The sequence below is a fragment of the Hypanus sabinus genome, chromosome 9 (assembly GCF_030144855.1).
Source record: "Hypanus sabinus isolate sHypSab1 chromosome 9, sHypSab1.hap1, whole genome shotgun sequence".
In the NCBI taxonomy this organism is placed as follows: Eukaryota; Metazoa; Chordata; class Chondrichthyes; order Myliobatiformes; family Dasyatidae; genus Hypanus; species Hypanus sabinus.
Window position 1 is genome coordinate 66,480,419 of NC_082714.1, and position 24,862 is coordinate 66,505,280.

A 24,862-nucleotide genomic window follows, 5' to 3' on the forward strand; every position below is an offset into this window, starting at 1 on the left:
CCACAGAAGGTTTTTCAAGAGTTAAACAAATATGTGAGGAAGTTTATTTGGAAAGGTAAGATGTCAAGAATATCGTTGAAAAAATTGACATGGAAATTTGATCTAGGAGGGTTACAACTTCCAAATTTTAAGAATTATTATAAAGCAAATCAACTTAGATCTATTGCAGCTTTTTTTGAGAAAGATAGACCGGCATGGATTAGAATAGAACTAGATAAAATAGGAGAAAATACACCAGAAGGTTTTATATATAAATGGGAATCTAAATGGATACGGGAAAAGAAAGAATCTCCTATATTAAAACATTTGATTGACTTAATGTTGATGATGAGACAAAGAAATCTTTATTAGCAAAGAGATCTTTAATTCAAAATAGACTTATTCCTTTTACAATGGATAATCAACTTTTATAGGTTTCAAAAAGGGATTAGGTATATAGGAGATTGTTTTGAAGGAGGTATATTAATGTTATTTGATCAATTAAAGAATAAATATAAAGTATCAAACAACACTCTTTTTTGTTACTTCCAACTAAGGGCTTACTTAAGAGAAAAATTAGGTCAAACAATGTTATTGCCGAAACCTAATGAAATAGAAACTATAATTCAAAAAGGAAAGATTAAAAAATTTATCTCTTGCATGTATAACTTGATTCAAAAACAGGTAATTAAACAAGGAGTCCATAAATCAAGACAAAAATGGGGTAGTGACTTGAATATTAAAATTAAAGAAACAAATTGGTCAAGACAATGTCTTGATAGTATGACAAATACAATAAATGTCCGGTTAAGATTAGTGCAATATAATTTTTTACATCAATTATATATTACACCACAAAAAATAAATAAATTAAACCCAAATTTATCCCATCTGTGTTTCCGATGTAACCAAGAAATCAGTACTTTTTTACATTCTACTTGGTCTTTTTCTAAAATTCAACCTTTTTGGACAAATTTAAGAGTTTTATTAGAACAAATTATTGGAACACAACTTCCACATAATCCAATATTATTTTTACTAGGCGATATTGAAGGGATAAAACCGAAACCCAAATAGAATAAATATCAGAAAGAATTTATAAAAATTGCACTGGCAGTAGCCAAAAAGGCTATTGCAGTTACTTGGAAATCGGATACATACTTAAGTACAGATCGTTGGAAGAAGGAAATTTATGGCTGTATTCCACTTGAAAAAATTACTTATAATTTAAGAGATAAATATGAAACATTTTTGAAAATTTGGCGCCCTTATTTACAAAAGACAGGATTAAATATATAGGTGCTCCGAAGATAAAATAATTAGTTATTTGGGGAAAGAAATAAATATATATACTAAAGTTATTACGAACTCCGTGGAGCATGTGGGGATCTCCCGATATCCAGGCAATCTTCCTTTTTTTTCCTTTCTTTCTTTTTTTTTCTATAGGGATGTTAGGGGGGAGGGAGGAAGGGTATATATATTTTTTTCATATATTTTCTTTTATTTCTGTAATTATTTGAAAACGCAATAAAAAAAGTTAAAAAAAAAATGTAACCAAGGCAAGTACATGATTGATAGAGCTATTTAGAAAAGCACATAATTCAGATAACAGTAATAGAATCATTTCAAGCATGTATAAGGGTTTGTCAAATCTTAAAACACATTCAACTTCATACATTAAAACAAAATGGGAGAAGGAAGGAGGGATAATTATATCTGAGGAAGAATGGACAATAATATGGAGGTATCAATGGAAGTGTACCAGTTCACAGAAATGGAGGGAGTTCAGATGGAAAAACTAGATATTTTATTACACCCTCTCAGAAATCCCGTTGATAGTAACATCCCTGTTTGCTGCAGAAGTTGTGGAAATCAAAATGCAAACCATTATCATATTTTCTGGGAATGCCCCGTTATCAAAGACTATTGGAGGGGGATACACAATGCCCTACAAGACATCTTTAAATGTGAAATACCCTTAGAAAGACCATATATTTTGGGTATATACCTCAAGAATGGTTGAAAAGTGAATTAATATACTGTTGGTGGCTGATAAGAAGACTCTTACTAGGAAATGGTTATCACAGGAGAGCCCAACTTTAAATACATGGATGGAAATTACAATGGACATTTACAAAATGGAGAAGATAACAGCATCTGTTAATCATAAGCTGGAACAATTTGATTCATACTGCGAAAAATGGTTTAACTACATAATACCTCGAGTGCCTGATTTTATTCTCACAAATCAATGAATATGGTGTTAAAAAAAGATCACTCCCTACTTGTACATAGATGTTTCCTTTTGCTTGTTTTTTCTTTCCACTCTTTTCTATAATAAATAAATACCTCAAATAAATACTATGTGGAAATTTGTGACATATATGGTTATATGATATATATGTACAATGTCTGAAATACATCTTATGGAAATGTTTGTTTGATGAAGAACTTCAATTTTAAAAAAATTACAAAAAAAAAGAAAGTGACTGAGAATCAGGTGGAGAAAAAGCCTTCAAAAAGTGGTAGATCTTTCACTGCCCTACATTCACTGGTTATCTGTGCTTTATACTACACCATTTCTTCTAGGATAGTCCCATCTGTAGTCTTCTGATGGGAGATCAGTTTAGTTCAGACTCAGGATAAGGCCTCCCATGAAAACTGGCTGGCCACAGTGAGGACAGACTCACTCACCGGCTTCCCCAACACTCCCATCAGACCTAGAAAGGGAAAAGTACCAAGTGCATGGATTTGAAGATATATTTTAAAGTCAAGTCATGTACCATAATGACTTCAAAACATGTCTTTGCACCTGTATCATACCAGGAATTCCATACCACACAACACTGCAGGAATATTTTCTCTGTATGACTCTTCACCATACATCAAGAATAATTACAAACAATTAAAGATGCCTATACCATGTAATGTCAAGCAATCAATACAAAATTATTAACTTTTGTATTTTAATCTCTTCAAGTGTAAAGACAAATAAGCATCTTTGGTTAGTTATGATATCTAACTGGATAAACTATCTTCAACAAAAATACCAATAATAATTAATAATAAACATAATTTAAAATTGGGGAAAAAGTTTTATCAGTAATGTGTCATAAAGAATTCTATGCATGTTGACTAAAACAAATCAAAAATCCTACTTTGTTACATAAAAAGGGAGTTGAGCATAGATCAGGGGTCGGCAACGTTTACCACTGAAAGAGCCAATATGGACCCATTTCCCACAGAAAAGAAAACACTGGGAGCCACAAAATGAAATAACACTGCATACAACGGGTTTTTTTTTTGCCTTTATGCTATGTATAAACAAACTATAATGTGTTGCATTTATGAAATTGATGAACTCCTGCAGAGAAAACGAAATTACATTTCTGCATGCAACAAAAACATTTTGAACTCCGAAAAAAAAGACGTTGTGTTGAAGGTTACTACATAGGTAGCCTACCTTGGATCGAAGAATTAAAAGAAAGCGCGCACTGGCGGGTGTCAGGCATTGGCAGTTGTGATGTATATTAATAGCGATAAAAAAACACGTTGTAGCGGTGTGCTACACGCAGCGCTAAAATAAAGACTGCAGTCAAAGGTAACTTTATTCGAACTAAACAGCCTTGCTTTAAAGCCTCCCTCAACCCACCCCCCGTGGGCGCGGATGCTCCAAAAGACACGTACTCACAAACCCCAGTAGGCTATCTCCCTTAGCCTGAACGCTGGCTAATTGTGAGCCGGTTCGGATGTGCCAGGAAACGGTGTCTCCGCAAAGTTTTCAGATTGTACAAGATCACCATAATCTTCAAATTTCGAATTACATTTCAAAAGCTAACAAACCACGGGGAGCCGCATCACAGAGATCAAAGAGCCGCATGTGGCTCTGGAGCCGCAGGTTGCCGACCTCTGGCATAGATGATACCTACTTCATGAGGAGATGTGTCACTGCCAAAATTCTTAGTTAGGCCATCTCATGCAGTAATCAGTGCAACTTTTACAGAGTCCTAATTTTGACATCACACCCATTCTTGCCCTGCTAACCACAAATAAATAATATGATGCTTCCAAAGCAATCGGCAGCAAGAAGGGCAGCTGAGGGATTATAAGCTTAATTTAAGAAATGAATTACTTATTATAAATATCTGATCGTCAGTGCCTCATAATTGATTACAATGATCATGTAATCACCTCAGCTATTGCTAACCCACTGTTATCTTAGACTTTGCTTGAAGCACATTATTCTCCTTGAAAAGCAATGCGATACTTCTGTTTTTAACATATCATCAGAAATCTGGTCTGAAGAAATAGTGTTATTTTCAGACCCAGCCCACACATTATTGCCATTCCCTACTGTAGTACAGTGTTAATTAGTGCAGTGTCAACTAGTATGGTGTCATACTCCTATCATGTAGTGACGCAATTCTTGTGAATTAGGATTTGCCGCTCAATGGGATAAAGTTCAGATCTGCCCTTTTCAATACTCTTGATTGCATTTTTCTAGGCTACAGCCCAACTTAGAGTCAGGCTTTGTCTGAGTAACTGTGATGTTATACCTTTCCCCTTTATTGATCATAGAGCTTGAGGTTGGACTTCAACAATAGATGATGGTCATAATCCATAATAAAAATGGCAGAGGCAGACCAAACAAAAGAGTGCAGACAGTATAGTATGGGATATCTGAAATATGGATTTATACCAGCACTAAGCAACCAGCTGCAGTTAACATACTTGTATGAAAACGTTTTTTTCAAACAAGACAATGAAAACATCCAGGTTCCTTGAACATTTCAAGAGATTCTACCATTGATGGTAGAATCTCAGATGGAGACAAGTGAGATATGCCAACTAGTGGATTGGTGTCACAGCAACAACCTCGCACTCAACATCAGTAAGACAAAAGAGCTGACTGTGGACTTCAGGAAGGGTAAGACAAAGTAACATCGTAGAGGGATCAGAAGTGGAGAGAATGATCAGTTTCAAGTTTCAAGTTCCTGGGTATCAAGATCTCTGAGGATCTAACCTGGTCCCAACATATCAATGCAGTTTTAAAGGAGGCAAGACTTTATTAAGAGTTTGAGTTTGAAGAGATTTGGTATGTCAACAAATACACTCAAAAACTTCTACAGGTGTACCATGGGGAGCACTCTGACAAGCTGCATCACTGTCTGCTATGGGGAGGCTACTGCACAGGACCGAATGAAGCTGTAGAGGGATGTAGATTTAGTCAGCTCCATCTTGGATACTAGCCTACAAGGTACCCAGGACATCTTCACAGAGCGGAGTCTTAGAAAGGAAGCGTTGATTATGAAGGATCTCCAGCACCCAGGGTATCCCCTTTTCTCACTGTTACCATCAGGTAGGAGGTACAGAAGCCTGAAGGCACACACTCAGCGATTCAGAGACACTTTCTTCCCCTCTGCCATTCGTTTCCTAAATGGATATTGAACCTGTGAACACTACCTCACTTTTTTAATATACAATATTTCTGTTTTTTGCGTGTTTTATCTATTCAATATACATATACTGTAAACTGATTTACTTATTTATTATTATTATTATTTTACTTTTTCTTTTTTATTATGTATTGCACTGAACTGCTGCTGCTAAGTTAACAGATTTCACAACACATGCCGTTGATAATAAACCTGATTCTGATTCTGAATACACTCTGATAAACCAAACAAAAACTTGGCTTATTTACAGTCACTTCTTGGAAACTTTCAGAAACCGAAAAATACCTTTAAACATAGTCGCCTGCACTTCACAACAAAATAGTGATGCTTTACATGCTTCATACACCACTTCATCGCTCATTGCTGAATCTGGAAAGCCCCGAGTAATTGGAGAAGAACTGATTCTGCCAGTAGTAACGGAAGTTCTGAGTACAGTTTTGCATAAGTCACCAGGCCAAATAAGAAGAAATTCTGCTCAGCAACAACAAAGACAGATCACTAAAATGTGGAAGACACATTATGCAACATACTTAGGGCAACAGAATTTGTTCTGCAGTTGGATAGGTCAGTTTTGCCATGCAATTAATCTTTGCTTCTTGGTTATGTTCATTTCACAAAAGGTGAAAGTGTGGTTGAAGAGCCAACACGAGGAAATCTACAGATGCCGGAAATTCAAACACACACAAAATGCTGGTGGAACACAGCAGGCCAGGCAGCGTCTATAACGAGAAGCACTGTCGATGTTTCGGGACAAGACCCTTCGTCAGAGAAAGACATTCTTGCTTGTGCAACAAATGGGGCACTATCAATGACAGGTCACCACCATGGGGCTATTACTTTCTTGAAAACAGTTATACCTCAAATATTTACCTTTCACTGTGTAATTCACGGATAACATCATATCACAAAAAACCTAAGTAATCAGCCACACAAACTGTTAAATACTGTTATTACAGCACTAAATACAATCAAGTCCAATGCTCTCAATTCTCAACTATTTCAAACTCTCTGTATTGAGACTGATCAACAGCTTGAACACTTGCTGTTGCACACAAAACTCTCAAAAGGAAACTGTCTGTGAGATGCTTTTATGTGCTTTATGAAACTATGATAAAATTCTTTGAAGACTTGAATGCCTCATTCAGTAATCAACTTAAGAACATTAGGCATGACATTGCTTAATTTTTCACAATTATTTGCAAAGTTTGCTGAAATCAATTTTCAATTACAAGGAAATTAAGTGCATCTGATCAAAGTCAAATCAGTTGTCCTCAGATTTACACCCAAATTACTATTTAAAAGCAACATTGGATGTCGCGACCTTTACTAATTTCTGAGCCTGTATGAGTTGAAAGAGAAAGAATACCAGATGACGATCTTCAAGTATACTCTGCCCAGCTGGGTGAGCCGCATAAAGATGTATCACAGAGATTTTAGGATCTTCTCTTGATCCAAATTCTAGATTGGATAATAAATCCATTCTCAAAATTTATCTGGGTGAAAGATATGGTCCACCTCATTTTCTATATGACTGCAAGCTGAGTCGAAAATTGTGCAAAGATTACAACTTCTGACTTATTGATAGAAGATGAAGAAGTTGTTACATACCATCAACCCCCCAAGATTCTTTAACACTCATTAAGGCCAGCAACTCCACCTTCTCAGGTCATCTGTCTAAAAAGAGACAGACACTAAGTGTACTCTACAGCACTTTCAATGACATCTTCCAACACTGTTGAAGATTGTGTTGACTGATGGGGTCACACTCAGCCAGATTTGTCCCATTCTCTGTATGCAGCGATCACTTGAGCAATTTTCTACACCACCAGCATAATGCCAGGTCTTTCTTTGATATCATAATTTTTGCCATATCTAGCACCTTTAGCTGCATCACAACATCACAAGGAGCCATTCAAATATGATGATTTCTGCAATGGACAAATACTCAGGATGAAACTGAGTTAGATCACACATGTGATGGGCTCTACCATCGTTGAATATGGAGATGTTCTATTAAATGTTTATTTTTCACCACCACACAACTGGATGTGGCAGAAAAGCAGAACTTCAATCTGCTCTCTTCATTTAGGATTTTTCTCTTAACAACCAAACATGGCTTTTCCTGTTTAACATATTGCCACCTAGGCAACTTGGCACAGCATTTTTACTTTTATTTAGTACGGCTGCTAGTATGCCATTTTCAAATCATGTCAAATTGAGTTTACTGTCAGAGTGAGGCAAAGGGTACAACAAAAAACTTGCTTGCAGCAGTAGCACAGGCACATAGAACATACAGAACATAAATTATACAAGACAGTGAAGGAAATAAGAAGGAAGCAGAACAAGACACTACTGCAAAATAAACATATTCAGACCATACTTGGTAGTGCAAGAGGTGGTCTGTAGTGTTCCGTTACTGAGGTAGAATTTGGATTCTACAGGTTGGTTCTAAAGCCTGATGTGTAGAAAAGTAGCTGTTATTGAACCATGTGGTATGACACTTCAGGCTTCTGTACATCCTGCATGATGGTAACCACAAGAAAAGGGCATGAACTAGATGGTAAGAATCCTTGAACAGAATGACACTCCTAACACTCCGTCGAACCAGAGGTGGCCCCCAGCATGAAGATAATGATATAACGAGCAAAATTTTGAGCCAAGAGATTACAAATTGTGGTGGAATACAAATACTGATGGTCTTCATGCATGCTCATTTTTAGGCTGGTAAATCTATTCCTAATCAATTGTATTTAAGAATGAAAGTAGTTGATGATTAGACAGCAGAGAATGACCTTCAAATGAAAATGGAACTTTGTCTGGTCAAGGATCTCCTAAGAGATTGGTTACTCCTCAGAGTACTGTCATAGTCAGAAACGTCTACAAGTATGGAGGATGCTAAAGCCAAATAGCTGGAGGAACTCAACAGGTCAAGCATTACTTGTGGTGGTACAGAGATAATTGACACTTCAAATCAATAGGACAGGATCTACTCAGGGATTTTACTGAAGTACTATGGAACATCAGCTGAAAAAGTACGATAATGTGAGTACTATGCTATTTAGTTTTGTTGTTCATGATTGTACAGCAATTCTCCCAACTGAAACGTCAATCCCTAGATAATCCTGAGGTAGTCTATTTGAGGTCAATTGGAAGAGAGTACCTCTCTTGTGTTTAAATTCAGTGCAATGATTCTTACTGGACTTAATATATTTTAATTGAATGGCTTGCTAAGCCACTTTAGAGGAAAAAAAGCAAATATATACCAAATTACAAAGAGGAGCAGATTTCTTTCCCTGAAGAACATGAGTGAAAAAGAAGAGAATTTACAAATTGAAGTTCAAAGTAAATTTACATCAAGGTACATACATGTCACCATATATAACCCTGAGATTCATTTTCTAGTGGTCATACTTAATAAATGCAATAACTATAATAGAATCAATGAAAGATTGCACCAACAGGGTGGACAATCAGTGTGCAAAAGACAATAAATTGTGTAAATACAAATGTGCATGAAAACCTGAAATAATAACAATAACTAAATACATAGATAGATAAGTAAATAGATAAATAAATAAATAAATAAGCAAGCCGGCAATTAATAAATATTGAGAACATGAGATGAAGAGTCCTTGAAAATGAGTCCACAGGTTGTGGGAAGTATTCAGTGATGGTGCAAGTGAGGTTGATCCCTTCTGGGATATTGTATTGGAGAGTATAGCCTTTAAAATAATCCTGTTGTTTTTGGATGAGCTGCAATTCTCCAGACTAATCCCAAAATCTGAACTCTGCACTTCATCTTTGAAATTAATGATATATAAAAATTCTATTAGATCTAAATAAACTGGATGTAAGGAAGATGTTCTGGGATGAGGTGTTTGGAATTGGGTTTTGGTATGAAAATAGCGCAAATGTGTAAGAATGGAATGTGTAGAATTTTTTTTTGATTTGGGGATGGTGAACCTGTGGAATTCACTACCACTGAAGATGATGGAGATGAAGTTTCTGAATACATTTAAGAATGAACTTGATGGAATTTTAGCCTCAGAGTATAAGAAGACAGTGAGAATTTAGTATTCAGGGAAAGGATCAGCTCTATTGAGTGGTGGAGTGGAATTGAAGGGAGAAATGGCATACTCCTATTGAACTGCTATGTCCAGGCTTTGCATCATTTGGGCAATAATGTAACCAGTATGCCAATCCAACATTCCCTCTGAAAATTCTGATGTTGGGAGTGATAAGCATTGGCTCAGCTGTGAGGTATCCCACAGCTGAATAAATTTATCAACTGTCACTGTTGGGACACATACATGTGGAACAGACACAAACATGAGGAACAACTATTTAGGCAAGAAACTCACTCAGATGGGCAGCTTATAGTACCAGTCTTCAGGTGACGTGAAAAAAATAAATGACAAAATAAGTCATCTGATAAACAGCAATGAAATTGCTTGTTGAAATAGTGTTGAGCTTCATTTTGAATGCCAAATTGAAACATATTTCTGTATCTACAGTACATTAACAATCATCAAAGCCTGCCTTATCTCAGCTTGTGCAAGGATTCATTCAGCTATAATACATCTTGGCTGGTGAGAAGGTTAATGTGAAAATTGCACTGCATCTGAGCTGACGTGATTTATGACTTAACAGAGCCATGTGTGCACTCAAATCAGTTAATTGGAAGTAATGTTCAGCCTCCAGCTGTGGAAACAATTTCTAACCTCAAATGCACTGCATGTACAGAATTTTGAAGTTGATAAAGCATAACACTAATAGTCCTTTTTAGATAATAGAGGTCATAAGCTCAAATTACGGACCTCTCTAGAACTCTACTCGTCACACACAATTAAGATTCAGCAGCTTACTATCAGTAAAATTCCTTGTAGTTGAATAAAATGAAAACTAGAAGCACTCAACATACAAGGGAGCTCTAATTGTGTGTGGTGGGGCGGTGTGTGTGTGTGTGTGTGTGTGTGTGTGTGTGTGTGTGTGTGTGTGTGTGTGTATGTGTGTGTGTGTGTGTGTGTGTGTGTGTGTGTGTGTGTGTGTGTGTGTGTGTGTGTGTGTGTGAGAGAGAGAGAGAGAGAGAGAGAGAGAGAGGGAGGGAGGGAGGGAGGGAGAGATGGAGGGCATGGGTAGCTCTAGTTAACATTTCAGATCAATTACATTTAATGCTCAATACAGGCCCAGAATTTGCAGACAAGGTGCTTCATAGCTTATTTGAATAATCATTTTCTGGTTTGATGCTGTTTCTGCCTATTCTGAATTTTGCTTGCTACCAATCTAGCTGAGAGCAAAAGTACACAGGAAAATGAAATCAGGCCACTGGTGCATACCTCCTTGTGACAGACTAAGAATCATTTCACAATCCTCTATCACTGAGAGAGTGGTTTTTAATACAGATTTGGGCATAAATGGCAAAGTTAGAATCAGAATCAGGTTTAATACTACTGACAGATGTCATGAAATATGTTGTTTTGCGACAGCAGTGCAATGTAATATATAATTTCTAAAGAACTATAAACTACGATTATATCTACTGCCCTCACCGTATGCTTATGAAAAACCTAGGCAGGTAGTTAAACACTTACTCAAAAATCACCTGAGCCAGAGCTTTTTTTCAGGGTTTTTAATGAGAAATACTTGTTAAAAGGTTTTGCTTTGTTATGTTAAATAAATAGGGGCTGGATATGGATGTCTTTCTGCAACTTGTGCTTCAAGTTGAAATCCGAATTAATCCGTACAGAAGTGATATAAAATACAGTTTACGTACAGGAAGTGATGTTCAAACAAAATGAACAGGTTATTTGGATGAATTATAACCCAGACCTTCCCACCTTTCGAGATTTAACAGATCTCTTAGCACACTGCCTGTTCTCTCACAACTCTTGTAGACACATGCCCAATACCTCACAGAGCACAACAAGCAAGTCTGGTGGAATGCCTGGAATCAAACTATCATCCAGAATAAAGAAGTAATCTCTAAAGCAACAGTGAAACCTACATAACACAGGTTCTAAATCCAATCCAAATGGGGTATAACATCTGCAGCCACTTGATGCACAGAATGGCACATTAAAATTCATGAGGAATGTGACTGCAATAGCATAACAATATCTTGCCTTTTATAGAAAGCCTACAGTTAAATAACACTGGGTGGGAGAAACAGATGCAAAAATCAATATTCCCATTAAGAAGCTGAAGTATAATACTAATTTCAATATTACAGATTGAAATCTACAGATGTAAACTGTGATCTAAAAAAATATCTGGTTGGTTTGAAATACCGGTTTAAAAAGAGGGAAAAATTATGAAGCAAGGAGATCATTCTAGAATCGAAAGTAGAAAATTGAAGAATAATATTTGACATAAATTTTCACAATTGATTCAGTTGGCAGATAGTCTCATGGCACAGACACATATCTAATGACGAGGTTGTCCATTTTATTTCAATGAGGAGGTGGGGTGATGAGATAGTGGATACACTAAAGAACATTACTAATTGACAAAAAGTTTTGATCTGAACTTATCTAATATTTGATGAATGAAATGGAGCCCACTATGGTATATTAATTAGGTATCTGTGCCAAGTAACTGGAATCAGAATCAGTTTCTTGCCAGTATGTGAAACATACCAAAATTGATTATGGTTGGGTGCCCACCATAAAACACAGAACAGTATCATAATAGACAACACAATAGCAACCACCAAGACAATAGTGCAAACAGCTATGAGCAATCAACAATTAGCACAAAGGTTAATATTCAAATTTAAATAAATGTGAACATATGAACAGACTCAATAATTATCAACAAAACAAGGAGAGCAGGAAAGAATGTTGTGCAAGGGCAGTTAGGGTATTATACCTGAGTGAGTTTTGTTGAGAAGTAGGAAAGCAGCTTCACAGATGATGGTGATGGATTTGCAGAGTCTCCCTAATAGCAATTTGGTGAATAGGTGACTGCTAGGGTAGGTGGAGTTAGCAGTAATTTTTTTTAGCTCTTTTCTTCGCTCGAGGGTCAATAACTGATAGCCAATGATCTTCTGCTGAGTGAACCACTCACTGTAACCTGGACTTAGAAAGGGAGCAGGCAGCGGGAAACCAAACAATGACAGAGGTGGTCACAACACTCTTAATAATAGCTGAGTAAAAATTCATCAGGATATGCCCTGAGATGTTAAATCATCTATGAAGGTGTAGAAAGAGACAGGTAGGGGGTTGACAGTGGAAGTCAATACAGTGAGCCCTCCTTATCCGCGGGGATTGGTACCAGGAACCCCCCACAGATACCAAAAAATGCAGATGCTCGTCCCTTATATAAAATGGCATAGTATTTGCATATAACCTACACACATATTCCCGCATACTTTAAATCATCACTAGATTACTTATAATACCTAATACAATGTAAATAATATGTAAATAGTTGTTATACTACATTGTTTAGGGAATAATGACAAGAAAAAAAAGTCTGGACATGTTCACTACAGACACAACCATCGTAGCTCTTCTGGGAACGCTGATGCCTCTTCGGCATCAGCCAATCCCGATTCTCCCATGATCTTTAAGTTCTTAAGGTTGTAGCGCTTTACATAGCTAGCCAGCCATCCCTTACTAGCTTTAAATTCCTTCCTCTTGCTCACAAGACGTAGCAAACGAACGAGACGCAAGGCGAACAACGCTCAAACAACAATACTTTTAATCATCTCTAGATTACAGTACTTACAATACCTAATACAATGGAAATGCTTTATAAATAGTCGTTTCACTGTATTGTTTAGGGAATAAGGATGCTTTGGAGGAGGCTCAATAATACTAAAGTCAGGATCTGTGGAGGTTCAGGGCTGAGGACCACTTCAGCAAGTGACATGCCACTTTTCCAAAGATCTAAGATTTCTATTTTCTCAGCAAGAGATAGCACTTTACACTCTCTCTTAGCCTTTGAGGAATTGCTTTGACCACTTAATTGCTTTTTAGGAGCCATTTTTTCACAGAAACAAAATAGTGACCGAATGAGACACTGCTCAATGCTCAAACAATGAGTGCTGGAGAGAGAACTTCCAGGTTTTCCCCATCCACAGTTGGTAGAATCTGTGCATAAGGAGGACCAACTGTACTCATTTCCACTGTCTGGATAGCATTAAGCTCCAAGCCATTACAAGCACTCCAAGCTACAAGACAGTCTACCTCTCTTGAATAGCAGGTCACATCATTATTAGAAATGAGACCAATTACAATTGCATCATCTGCAAACTTTAAGATTTTAATGGATTTGATTGTGGAAGTACATCATTTGTATAAAGTGAGAACGGGAAGGGTGAAAGAACACAGCCCTAGAGAAAGCCTCTGTTTATAGACAATGGATCGAACAAGTATGTGCCCAGCCTTACATACAACTTCCATCCTGTCAGAAAGGTTGTATTCCTGATGGCTTGTTGTGCAGCAACTCCAGAACAATAGTATTGAAGGCAGAGCTGAAGTCTACAAACAAGATCCTTAATAGATGTTGGAGGAGTCCAAATGTTCAAGAATATATGAAGATACAAGTTAACTGCATCCTCAGCTGAGCAGTTTGCTTTAAACTGTAGCAGGCCAAGACAGATTAGTAGTGGACAAAGTAGGTCAAAGAGTCAGGTCAGACGTTCAAGAGTTTTCATAGCTACTGAAGTCTGAGAACTGGGTTATAATTATTAAGTCTAGTGATCTTGGGAACTGGAACAATTATAGCAACTTTAAATCTGCTCTGCAATACATAAAACAAAGTTCTACTTCAAAGTACAGAAAGTCCATAAATTTTCTCACCTGGTTGTATTCTCAAGATTATAATCAAATGATTTAATAAGTACCTTCCCCCTTCATCATTTGATATTTTTGCTGTATGTACTACATGCATAAACATAATTGCAGAGACCACTGTAAGGATATCTACAAAGCTCATTTGCTTTTACAGATAGCTCAGTTAAAATGACAAGCATTCTAGCAGATCCAAATGCTAGATAGCGTCCTGATGAAGGGACTCGGCCTGAAATGTCAACTATATTCTTTTCCATAGATGCTGCCTGTTCTGCTGAGTTCCTACTGCACTTTGTGTGGATTTCCACCATCAGCAGATTTTCTCGTGTTTGTAGCAGATCCAAAGCTCTGATTACTAAGTCACAATTCCTAAACAAAGCAAATCCAGTGGAAAATCTTAACAAAAAAGAATTCCACTCCCCTGATTAAGCAATTCTATTATGTATTTTTTAAATCTGTATTATCAACAGCATATTCAATTTATTCCAAAGTAAAATTCCTAGTTGTGTATGGTTTTTGCAAGTTCCCTCAGATTTGTTCAGTGGCTAGGAGGGAATATTACTAGCATGATTTAAATATGATTCCAGAACTCAATACAAATACCACAAATGATCACAGAAATCATGCAAATTTTGAATATGCTAAAATACATAGTAAATTTCTGATCTAGATTTGAAAGATTATTGTAATTTGTTTATTATTGTCCAGGTACAGTGAAAAGCTTGTCTACATAAGTGTTCGTACAGATTGATTGTGTGTGCATAGAGATTGTACAAGGAAAACGTAGAACATAGAAATCTATAGTACATTACACGTCCTTCGGCCTACAATGTTGTGCTGTCCATGTAATCAACTCTAGAAACTGCCTAGAATTATCCTACCACATAGCCCTCTGTTCTTCTAAGCTCTACATACCTCTCCAAGAGTCTCTTAAAAAACCCTATTGTATCTCCTGCCTCTACCACCATCACCAGCAGTGCATTCCATGCATCCACCACTCCCTGTGTGAAAAACATACCCTTGACATCCCATCTGTGCCTACTTCCAAGCACCTTAAAACTATGTCTCCTTGTGTTAGCCATTTCAGTCCTGGGAAAAAATCTCTGGCTATTCACACAATCAATACCCCTAATCTTAGCATTTACATCTCTATCAGATCACCTCTCATCCTCTGTCACTCCAAGGAGAAAAGGTCAAGATTATTCAACCTATTCTCATAAGGCACGCTCTCCAATCCAGACAACATCCCTGTAAATCTCCTCTGCACTCTCCCTATAGTATCCACATCCTTCCTGTAATGAGCTAACCAGAACTGAGTGCAGAATATAGTGTAGAAGCTACAGAGAAAGTGCAGTGCAAGTTGACAATAAGATGCAAGATCATACCAAAGTAGATCGTGTGGTCAGTAGGCCATCTTATGAAACTGGGGAAACATTTCAATAGTCTTATAACAGTATGGTAGAAGCCACCCCTGACCATGTTAATACATGCTTTCAGGTATCTACTTTTGGTATCTACTGCCCAATGGGAAGGGGAGTAGAGACCATGTCTGTGACTAAAGGCTCTTTAATTATGCTGGCTGCTTTATTGAAGCAGCAAGAAGTATAGGCAGAACTCAAGGAGGGGAGACTGGTTTCTATGACGTGCTGACCTACATCCACAACCTTCTGCAGCTTCTTGAAGTCCTGGGCAGAGGCAGTAGCCATACAAGCCATTAGGCATCCATGCAGTATGCTTTCCATAGTGTACCAATACAGTTGGTAAGGGTTGATGGTGGCATGCAAAATTTCCTTGCCTCCTGAGGAAGTAGAGGTAGTGGTGAGCTTTCATCACCGTGGTTTCAACGTAGTTGGTCCAGACTAGGCTATTGGTGATATTCACTCTTAGGAACTGGGAGCTCTTAACCACAGCAGTTTCTTGAATTTTGTATTGTAATTTCTATGCAAGTATACAAACAGTCCTCCCCTAATCAGGTTGTTCTAAATTACAAAATAGGTTTAGCTGAAGAAAGCTTTTCAGCTGATTGGATGCTATCTTTCTTGAATTAACTTCCTTCCAAATACAAAACACAGTCATGATCTTTCTTCTCAACAGTTTGATTGTATACATGAAGAAATATTTCTCAACATGTTTCATAACTACAAACATGACAAAAATAATTTATTAAAAACCTTATGAGGTATTAATCTTTTGAAGGTTCTACTTACACAAAATGTACAGCAAACCTTCAGAAAACACAGGCCATTATGCACAAAAATATAATTACATGTTAACACAATTTCTTATCAGAAAGTTAAAGCAGAGAAACAGTTTAGTTCATGAGCATATGTCTCTGTTTTTGCTTCATATCACACTCTTGGCATCTTATTTCATCAATTTTTCTTTCTGTTCTTTTCTCCCTCATGCACCTTTTATGGGCTCCCACTAAATGCTTTTATATCCTTAACTCCAAATATTCCACGTGGCATTTTAAGTTCCACATTCTCACCGGGCTGTAAGCTAAGATGTTTCTTCTGATGTTCTCACTAAATATTGACCATCAATATTCTGATGATTATAAACTAAGCTTTCTATAACCGACACTTACGAATGATGAAGGATGTGCTATGGCACAGCTAAATCTGCTGATCCACAGCTTCAGCAACCCAGGTTCAATCCTGATCCCTCTGATGGAGTTTGAATATTATTCCCATGACTGTGTGGATTTCCTTTTAGGATTCCCGTTTCCTCCCTTATCTAAAAGAGCTGCAGGTTGATAGATTAAATTAGCCACTGTAAAATGACTGGTTCCTTAAGGTTGTTATAGCTGAGGGATGTAGTGTCGGATAAGCTCCCACTACCTTATTAAATTATCTTAATGGCATGCATCTGAAATTGCTTCTGACAATCAAGTCCAGCTCCTGGCCTTCATGTGTGGCTGAGCTACTAGGCCCGGTAGAAACATTGCTACCGATAAAAGAAGGGGGAAAAGGCAGGTTACTAGTGTGTTAAATCCAGTCACCCGGCAAATGTGGCTCACTAGCTGTGAATACCAGCTCATTCAGCAGGAATACTCTGATCTCAAACCTCCACTGCCTTGTGGCTACACCCAATCATGGAGAAACCTTGAGGAAAAATTCGGAGCTGCAGTCCCAAAGGCAGTCCTACATTGAGTTCAATACTGACTGGCAACTCGTGATACCACTGGTGTCAAACTGTTTGGGCCTCCACCATTCCTTTGGATTCAGTTCCCTGTCTTGCATATCAAATGGACAGCTGCAAAGCAACTTCCATGCTCAACCTTGACCAACAGAAAAGTGGCTATTTACATGAACGGTAGAATGCACGGGTAGTTGGATAGATAGATGGATAGGTAGGTGGGTGGCTGGCTGGCTGGCTGGCTGGATGGATGGATACTTTATTCATCCCCAAGGGGAAATTCAACATCTTTCCAGTGTCCCATACACTTATTGTAGCAAAACTAATTACATACAGTATTTGGTATTACATACAGAATATGGGAAGAATAACATTATTGAAAGATTCGCATAAATGGGTAAATCATGATCAGCAAACATAGTGCGATGAAAGGTCCACTTCCCTGTTGTCACTTCATGACTCTAAATATTTATGACATAGTTAAAGAAAATTCTGAAAGAGAATTCTAAACTCCTTGAAGTTCCCACTGTTTGGAAACTCAGTCACTTCTATGATTGTCTGACCCAAAATGCTCAAGCTAGTAATTACTTACCTCCAGTTCTGAAATATGTGCCTGCAGATCTTGGGTCATGTTCTCTGCTTCACGAACCCTCCGGTTCAGCTGTGGTGAATAATTGGTAACCAACTCATTGTCGTAGGAATCCAAGATGCATTTCATCCCATCGCGAGCCTGAACACATCAAGCGCATGGATTAAGAACATTGAAATATCATTTTCTTCCTTGAATGCTTTTCAAGTACAACTTTGTTGGGAGAATTGTAAGTTACAAGGAATGTTGGGTTACAAAGAACAAAAAGTTCTATGAAGGTGATCCTACAAAGCCTTTAAGATTCAGATAAGGCCAGTGCATCTGTCACTCCGCTCCTCTGTGTGCTCAACAGGTCCAAATATCAGAGGGGTAATGGCATTGCTGAACGATGACTAGGTCAGAGATGGAACTGGAATATGTAGATTCTCAGGGGGTGGGGGGCAAATGGGGTCTATAAGACTTACAGACTTTGATACATGGCGAAGTTCCAGCAGCAACATTGCCTTTGTCAAGGGTTACAGGCTGACAGGTCAAGTCATATGAAGCAAGGTTAGCAGAGCTGGGACTTTTCTCTTTGGAGCGTAGGAGAATGAGAGGGGACTTGATAGAGGTCTACAAGATTATGAGAGGCATAGATAGGGTGGATAGTCAGTACCTGTTTCCCAGGGCACCAATAGCAAACACCAGAGGGTATAGGTATAAAATTAAGAGAGAGAAGTTTAGGGGAGACATCAGGAGTAAGTTTTTTTACACAGAGGGTCGTGAGTGCCTGGAATGACTTGCCAGGGATGGTGGTGGAGGCTAAAACATTAGGGGTATTTAAGAGACTCTTGGACAGGCACATGGATGAAAGATAAATGGAGGGATATGGGGTAGTGTGGGTTTAGTACTTTTTTTTAAGGATTATATGGGTCAGCACAACATGGAGGGCTGAAGGGCCTGTACTGTGCCGTAGTGTTCTATGGTTCTATGGTTCTATAGGATACCCACACTGCACTGACTGGGTTTCAATAAAGTCTCTGAGAAGATCCCACAAGGAAAAGTAATCCAATAATCAGAAACAATGGAATTCCAGGAAAATTAGATCCAAGACTGACTTGATGACAGGAATCAAAAGGTGATGGTTAAATATTGATTTTGTAAATTAATGCCTGTGACCAGCTGCCTTTGCAGGGACCAGTGGTGGGATTCCGGCTCTTTGCTATAAACATTAAAGAGGTGATATAATTTGCAAGTTTGCAGCTGATATAATGGGTCCTGCTGTTGATAATACAATCTTCAGCTCTACAGCAATATTAACAAGGTAGTAAAATGGACAGACCCAACATCAAATAAAAATTTAAAAAGTAAAATGTGAGTGATGCATTTGTGAGAACTAATGAGGCTAACACACACACACACAATGCACAGTATGGTAGGACACCATGAAGTACAATGGAACAGAGAGAGTCCAAGCAGTCTTTGAAGACAGCAGAGGTAGATGAAGTGTCACACAGGATACTTGCTTTCATCTAACCAGAACACATGAAAGCAGAATATACTGGAAACATTCAGCAAGTCTTATGTCCTCAGCAGAGATGTTTACAACCTGAAGCATAGCTTTAAAGTATAGGATAGGAGACTTAGAGGAGACTTAAGAAAAAGATTGTCACCTTGAGGACTGTTGAAATCTAGAACACAGTCCCTAAGAGGATGATAAATGCAGATACTACTTTTGAGTAGATGAATACTGGAAATACCATAACATGGAAAGCTACAGGCTGTGTCCTTCGAAAGAATTAGTAAACAAATACTCTAGGGTAATGTATTTTGGAGATACGTACATAATTCACAACCACCACTATTGAGTTGGGGTTTCATTAAACATAAAATGTCTCACTTCATTTTATTTGGGAAACCCTACATCGGTTACCCCAATGGTCGACGACAATTTCAGTGGCATGGATCATGTCTGCCAATGCAGTCGCTTTGAAACTGAAAGATCTTTGGGAGCAAAATGCTGTCACTCAGGTTGTACAAGCTGAGGCCCAGTTTGCCCTGTGAGAAATCTCCTCCAACAACACCAAATTTTAATGTGTGGAAGCATTGCTCAGCAATTCCACAGCTGTGAGAGTGGTGAGTCTGCTTGAACAACTGCCTGAACACGATAAATACTGATCACTGAAAACTCACCTTTTACAGTCTTTTGGACTATCAGAGTCTAAGCACCACGCAGTTGCTCTCCTTGCCCAGCCTCGATAATGCTAATGGACCACGTGGTGTCTCTCCTGAGAAATCACCATTCTTCTCTGTATTTTTAAAGAACTGCTTATGCAATAAATGCATGATCCAGTTTGAGTAACCCTTGCTATTACACACACGATGGACTATAGGGAGCTTGCTAAAATGACTACACTCAGCTAGGCGATGGTACATCATTACTCCTCCTTTCTCTATCTTGATAAGCCTGGTCAGCAAGGCCCACAACAGAAGGATGCCCGCAGCTGCGTAACAGATGGTGCCAGGTTTGTGCATTTACCATGCTCGCTTTGGTAGGTATGCTGGAAAGCGCCAACAAACTGTGCAGCTTTGACAGTGCCAGCGCATCAGGGCATCAGAGGTCTGTGAACCCATGGGTTTCAGCTGCCAGAGTTGTCTACTATTCATTACAGACAACTTTCCAGGGTGACTTTTCCTTTGTGACATGGGTGCCCAAGTGAGTGTACTGCCAGCTTCGCCTATTGCTGACAACTTAGAAATCTACAATACATTACAGACCCTTTGGCAGAGTAGGAGTAGGGGTCCCACACCACCTGAGGCACACCACTGTCACTGGCCTCCATGCAGAATATGACCTGTCTACAACAAGTCTTTGCCTTCTGTGGGCAAGCCAGTTCTGGATGCTAAGCCTTGCATGAGATTCCTTATCAAACGTCTTGCTAGAATCCTACATCTAGCATCCTACACTACATCAACAGCTCTACCTTCATCAATGTGTTTAGTCATATCCTAAAAAAATTCAATCAGGCTTGTAAGGCACAACCTAGCTTTCACAAAGCCATGCTGTCTATTCCTTATCATATTATGCCTCTTAAAATGTTCCTAAATCCTGCCTCTCAGGATCTTCTACATCAACTTACCAACCACCGAAGTAAGACTCACTGGTCTATAATTTCCTGGGCAATCTCTACTCCCTTTCTTGAATAAGGGAACAACATCCACAACTCTCCAATCCTCCAGAACCTCTCCCATCCTCATTGATGATGCAAAGATCATCGCCAGAGGCTCAGCAATCTCCTCCCTCACTTCCCACAGCAGCCTGGGATAAATCCTGTCCATTCCTGGTGACTTATCCAACTTGATGCTTTCCAAAACCTCCAGCACATCCTCTTCCTTAATATCTATATGCTCAAGCTCTTCAGTCCGCTGCAAATCATCCCTACAATCGCCAAGGTTCTTTTCTGTAATGAATACTGAAGCAAAGTATTCATTAAGTTCATCTGCCTTGTTTACGATACTCTTTGCATTAAAATAGACACATCTCAAACCATCTGGCTGAGTGCATCTTTGCTCTAGAGCAAAGAGCAACGAAACCTTGCTGGAAGCCACCAAAGCAAGCAGGATCCAAACTTACAAGACACGAAGGATGACGCCCTGCTTCAGTGGGTGATGTTACACATGGGACCGTGTCCTGGCTAAAGTGACTATGTATACACCTGCCTGGTTCAGATTTCCTGTGTTCCCAAGAACTGTTAGTCCATCTTGAACTGCCGGCTTGTGGATGTCAAGGACTTTGGGTTGTTACCCTGCTCACCCAGTAAGACCGTAAGACTATAAGGCATGGGAGCAGAATTAGGCCATTCAGATCACCGAGTCTGCTCCGCCATTCCATCTTGGCTGAAGTTCCCCACAACAACTCTGTCAAGCGCATGCAACACCACATGTGAGTTTACTTGACTGCTGAGCGAATTCCTTGTCCTCACCAAGCCCATATTTTCCACAATAGTCACAAAGCATGGGGTCGAGCATCACATTCCCACAACTGTCCACGTGCATAGACTGAACCCAGATAAGCTGGCAACACTGAAGACTGAGATTGCCAACATGGAAAATCTCAGAATTGTATGCCAGTCAAATAGCCCCTAGGCTTCACCCCTCCATATGGTCCCGCGGTTTCATGCACCTTCTTACCATGGTGGACAGTAGCACTAGGTGGCCAGAGTTCATCCCTCTAGCATTGAAGATGGCTGCAAGTGTGGTTCAGGCATTCATCAGCACCTGGGTTGCCTGGTGTGGCACTACATCTGATACTTCCTCTGACTATGGTCACCAATTCAGTTCAGACCTCTGTGCTGCGATGGCCCAGAACTCTGGCAGGCTACATCACACCAGGGTGTATCACCTGCACTGCAATGGCTTGTGTGAGCGGTTTCACTGCTCCTTAAAGACTGCTCTGAGGGCTTCTCAGACAGACAAGCATTGGCACGATCATCTCCTGTGGATCCTGCTGGGACTCAGAACTGTACCAAAAGAGGACCTGCAAGTCATCTGTGGCAGAGTTGATATATACACAGCTGTCATGAGTGCAGGTGATTTCATTTCTGACGCCAGCGCTACCTGGTCGGCCTCTCAACAGCATTCCTCTTCCTCAGTAAATTTAATTCCTTTTCACCTATCAAGGTGTATAGTATTCTTGAGTTCCTGTTGATCTACATTCCACCTTATTTGTTTTCATCCACCACAAAGCACACCAACAACCTCTTAGGCCCCCTTACGATGGCACGTTCCATGGTTTAGAACCAGGAGAAAAGACTTATCATTGATACGAGGGATAAACTTGAAGATGTTTTGGTAGATGTGGTGAACTACATATACCTGTCTGGACACGCCCCCTGCTGACTGCTCCTGTGGCTTCTCCCACAGACCCCGGTATAAAGGCGATTGAGGTCTGAGCCCGGCCTCTCAGTCTCCAGGATGTAGTATGGTGGTCAACCACTGCTTGTTCCTTCTTCCAGTCAATAAAAGCCAATATCTCGCCTCTACGTCTCAGAGTGAGTTATTGCTGGTGCATCAATTTTATTGACTGGAAGAAGGAACATGGAAACCATTTTACATCTGGAAAGATTGGATTTGGACCCCCAAGACCCTGAAGCAGCTCTTGCCTTTGAACTCTGGCTTGCATACTTCCACTCATACTTGGAGGAGGTTCGTGCAACTGACCCCGCTGTTATGCACAGAATTCTCCTCTCGAGGGTCACCCCAAAAGTTTATTCATTTGTCAGGGACCTGCCGACCTACGAAGGGGCACTGGACGCCCTCAAAAGACAATACCTGCGGCCGGTGAACACCGTCTACGCAAGACATCGCTTAGCTACCCGATGGCAGCAGCCTGCAGAGACGAGCACCCAGTTTCTCCGAGCCCTACAGACACTCGTCAGGACTTGTGACTGCAAAATGCTCACGGCGGAACAGCATGCAGAGCTGCTAGTATGAGACACCTTTGTTACAGGAATTAGGTCAGTGTATGTGCGCCAGCGGCTGCTGGAAAATGCCAATCTTAACTTACGCTCGGCGATCGAGACGGCCGACACGCTGGAGGCTGCTCTGCACAACGCTGACACTGTCCAGCCACGCGATTCCCCGCTGGTTCCGTGGACACCTCAGACCCCACTGCCGCCCATTCCCAAGAGCAAATCCACCAACGCCGCTGCCAGTCGTGATTCCACGAACTCCCCGAACCCGACCACGGCTGCGGCCAGGCGAAAGCCCGAGCTGTGTTACTTCTGCGGACTTGAAAAGCACCCCCGAAAACGCTGCCCGGTCTGAGAAGCACCCTGCTCCACCTGCCGGAAGAAGGGCCATTTCGCCAAGGTCTGTAAGTTTAAACCACGAGCGGGGTCGAGCAGCACTGCGTGTGAGACATGGGGGCCGCTATCTTGCATGCCCGGATGTGAGCAGCCATCTTTGCCTCACCCCCAACCCACCGGTGTTTACCGGGCACCAAGACGGCAGTTCAACTCTGGCCACCGTAACCCTCGACCAAAGCGCCCCACACCAGCTTGCAAGGTCAATGAAGGACATCCTGGTGGAGGGGCACAGGACTAGCTGCCTGTTTGATACGGGCAGCACTGACAGTTTTATTGACCAGGACACAGTGCAACGCTGCGGACTCGTAACACGGCCGGTAAGTCAGAGGGTCACCTTGGCTTCTGGGTGGCATTCCACAGCCATCCGGGTGGGTTGTGTAGTGACATTGGTAGTGCAGGGCACAGAATATCGGAACTTTGCGCTACTGGTCATGCCTTAACTGTGCGCACCTGTGCTATTGGGGCTGGACTTCCAGAGCCATCTCGAAAGTGTGACTATGGCATATGACGGGCCCCTCCCACCACTCACTGTCAGGAATCCTCAGTTTGGTGGGACTTCACCATATTCCCCGCTACTGACCACACACACACACCGAACCACACGTCCTGCCCAGCACCATGCCGACAGCTGCGCTACCAACACCACTTGCAGCCTCTCCACCCTCAAGATCCCTCCCCCATCGCTGTTTGCCAACCTGACCCCCAACTGTAAACCTGTGGCAACTAAAAGCAGGAGGTACAGCGCGGGGGACAGGGCCTTCATTCAGTCAGAGGTGCAGCGGCTGCTCAGGGAGAGGATCATTGAGCCAAGCACAAGCCTTTGGCAGTCCCAGGTGGTTGTTGTTCAGACTGAGCAGAAAAATAGGATGGTCGTGGACTATAGTCAAAACATCAATAGGTTCACGCAGCTTGACGCGTACCCCCTACCCCGCATCGCGGATATGGTCAACCAGATAGCTCAGTACAAGGTGTACTCAACAATAGATCTGAAATCTGCTTATCACCAGCTCCCCATCCGCCCAGAGGACCGCCCCTACACCGCCTTTGAGGCGGGCGGCA

At 40.2% G+C, this 24,862-nt stretch overlaps 1 protein-coding gene across 7 annotated transcripts in view; it reads right to left on the reverse strand.

Annotated features, from left to right (window-relative positions):
* mad1l1 (mitotic arrest deficient 1 like 1) overlaps window positions 1-24,862 on the reverse strand; it is a 1,079,555-nt gene that overhangs the window by 709,726 nt on the left and 344,967 nt on the right. For 6 of the 7 annotated variants that reach the window (XM_059979806.1, XM_059979800.1, XM_059979803.1 and 3 more), the window contains exon 12: window positions 17,961-18,098. The exons of the other annotated variant lie outside the window; for it this stretch is intronic. In XM_059979806.1, the coding sequence (XP_059835789.1) occupies window positions 17,961-18,098 (138 nt within the window). The remainder of the gene's footprint in view (window positions 1-17,960; window positions 18,099-24,862) is intronic. 7 annotated transcript variants of the gene reach the window in all.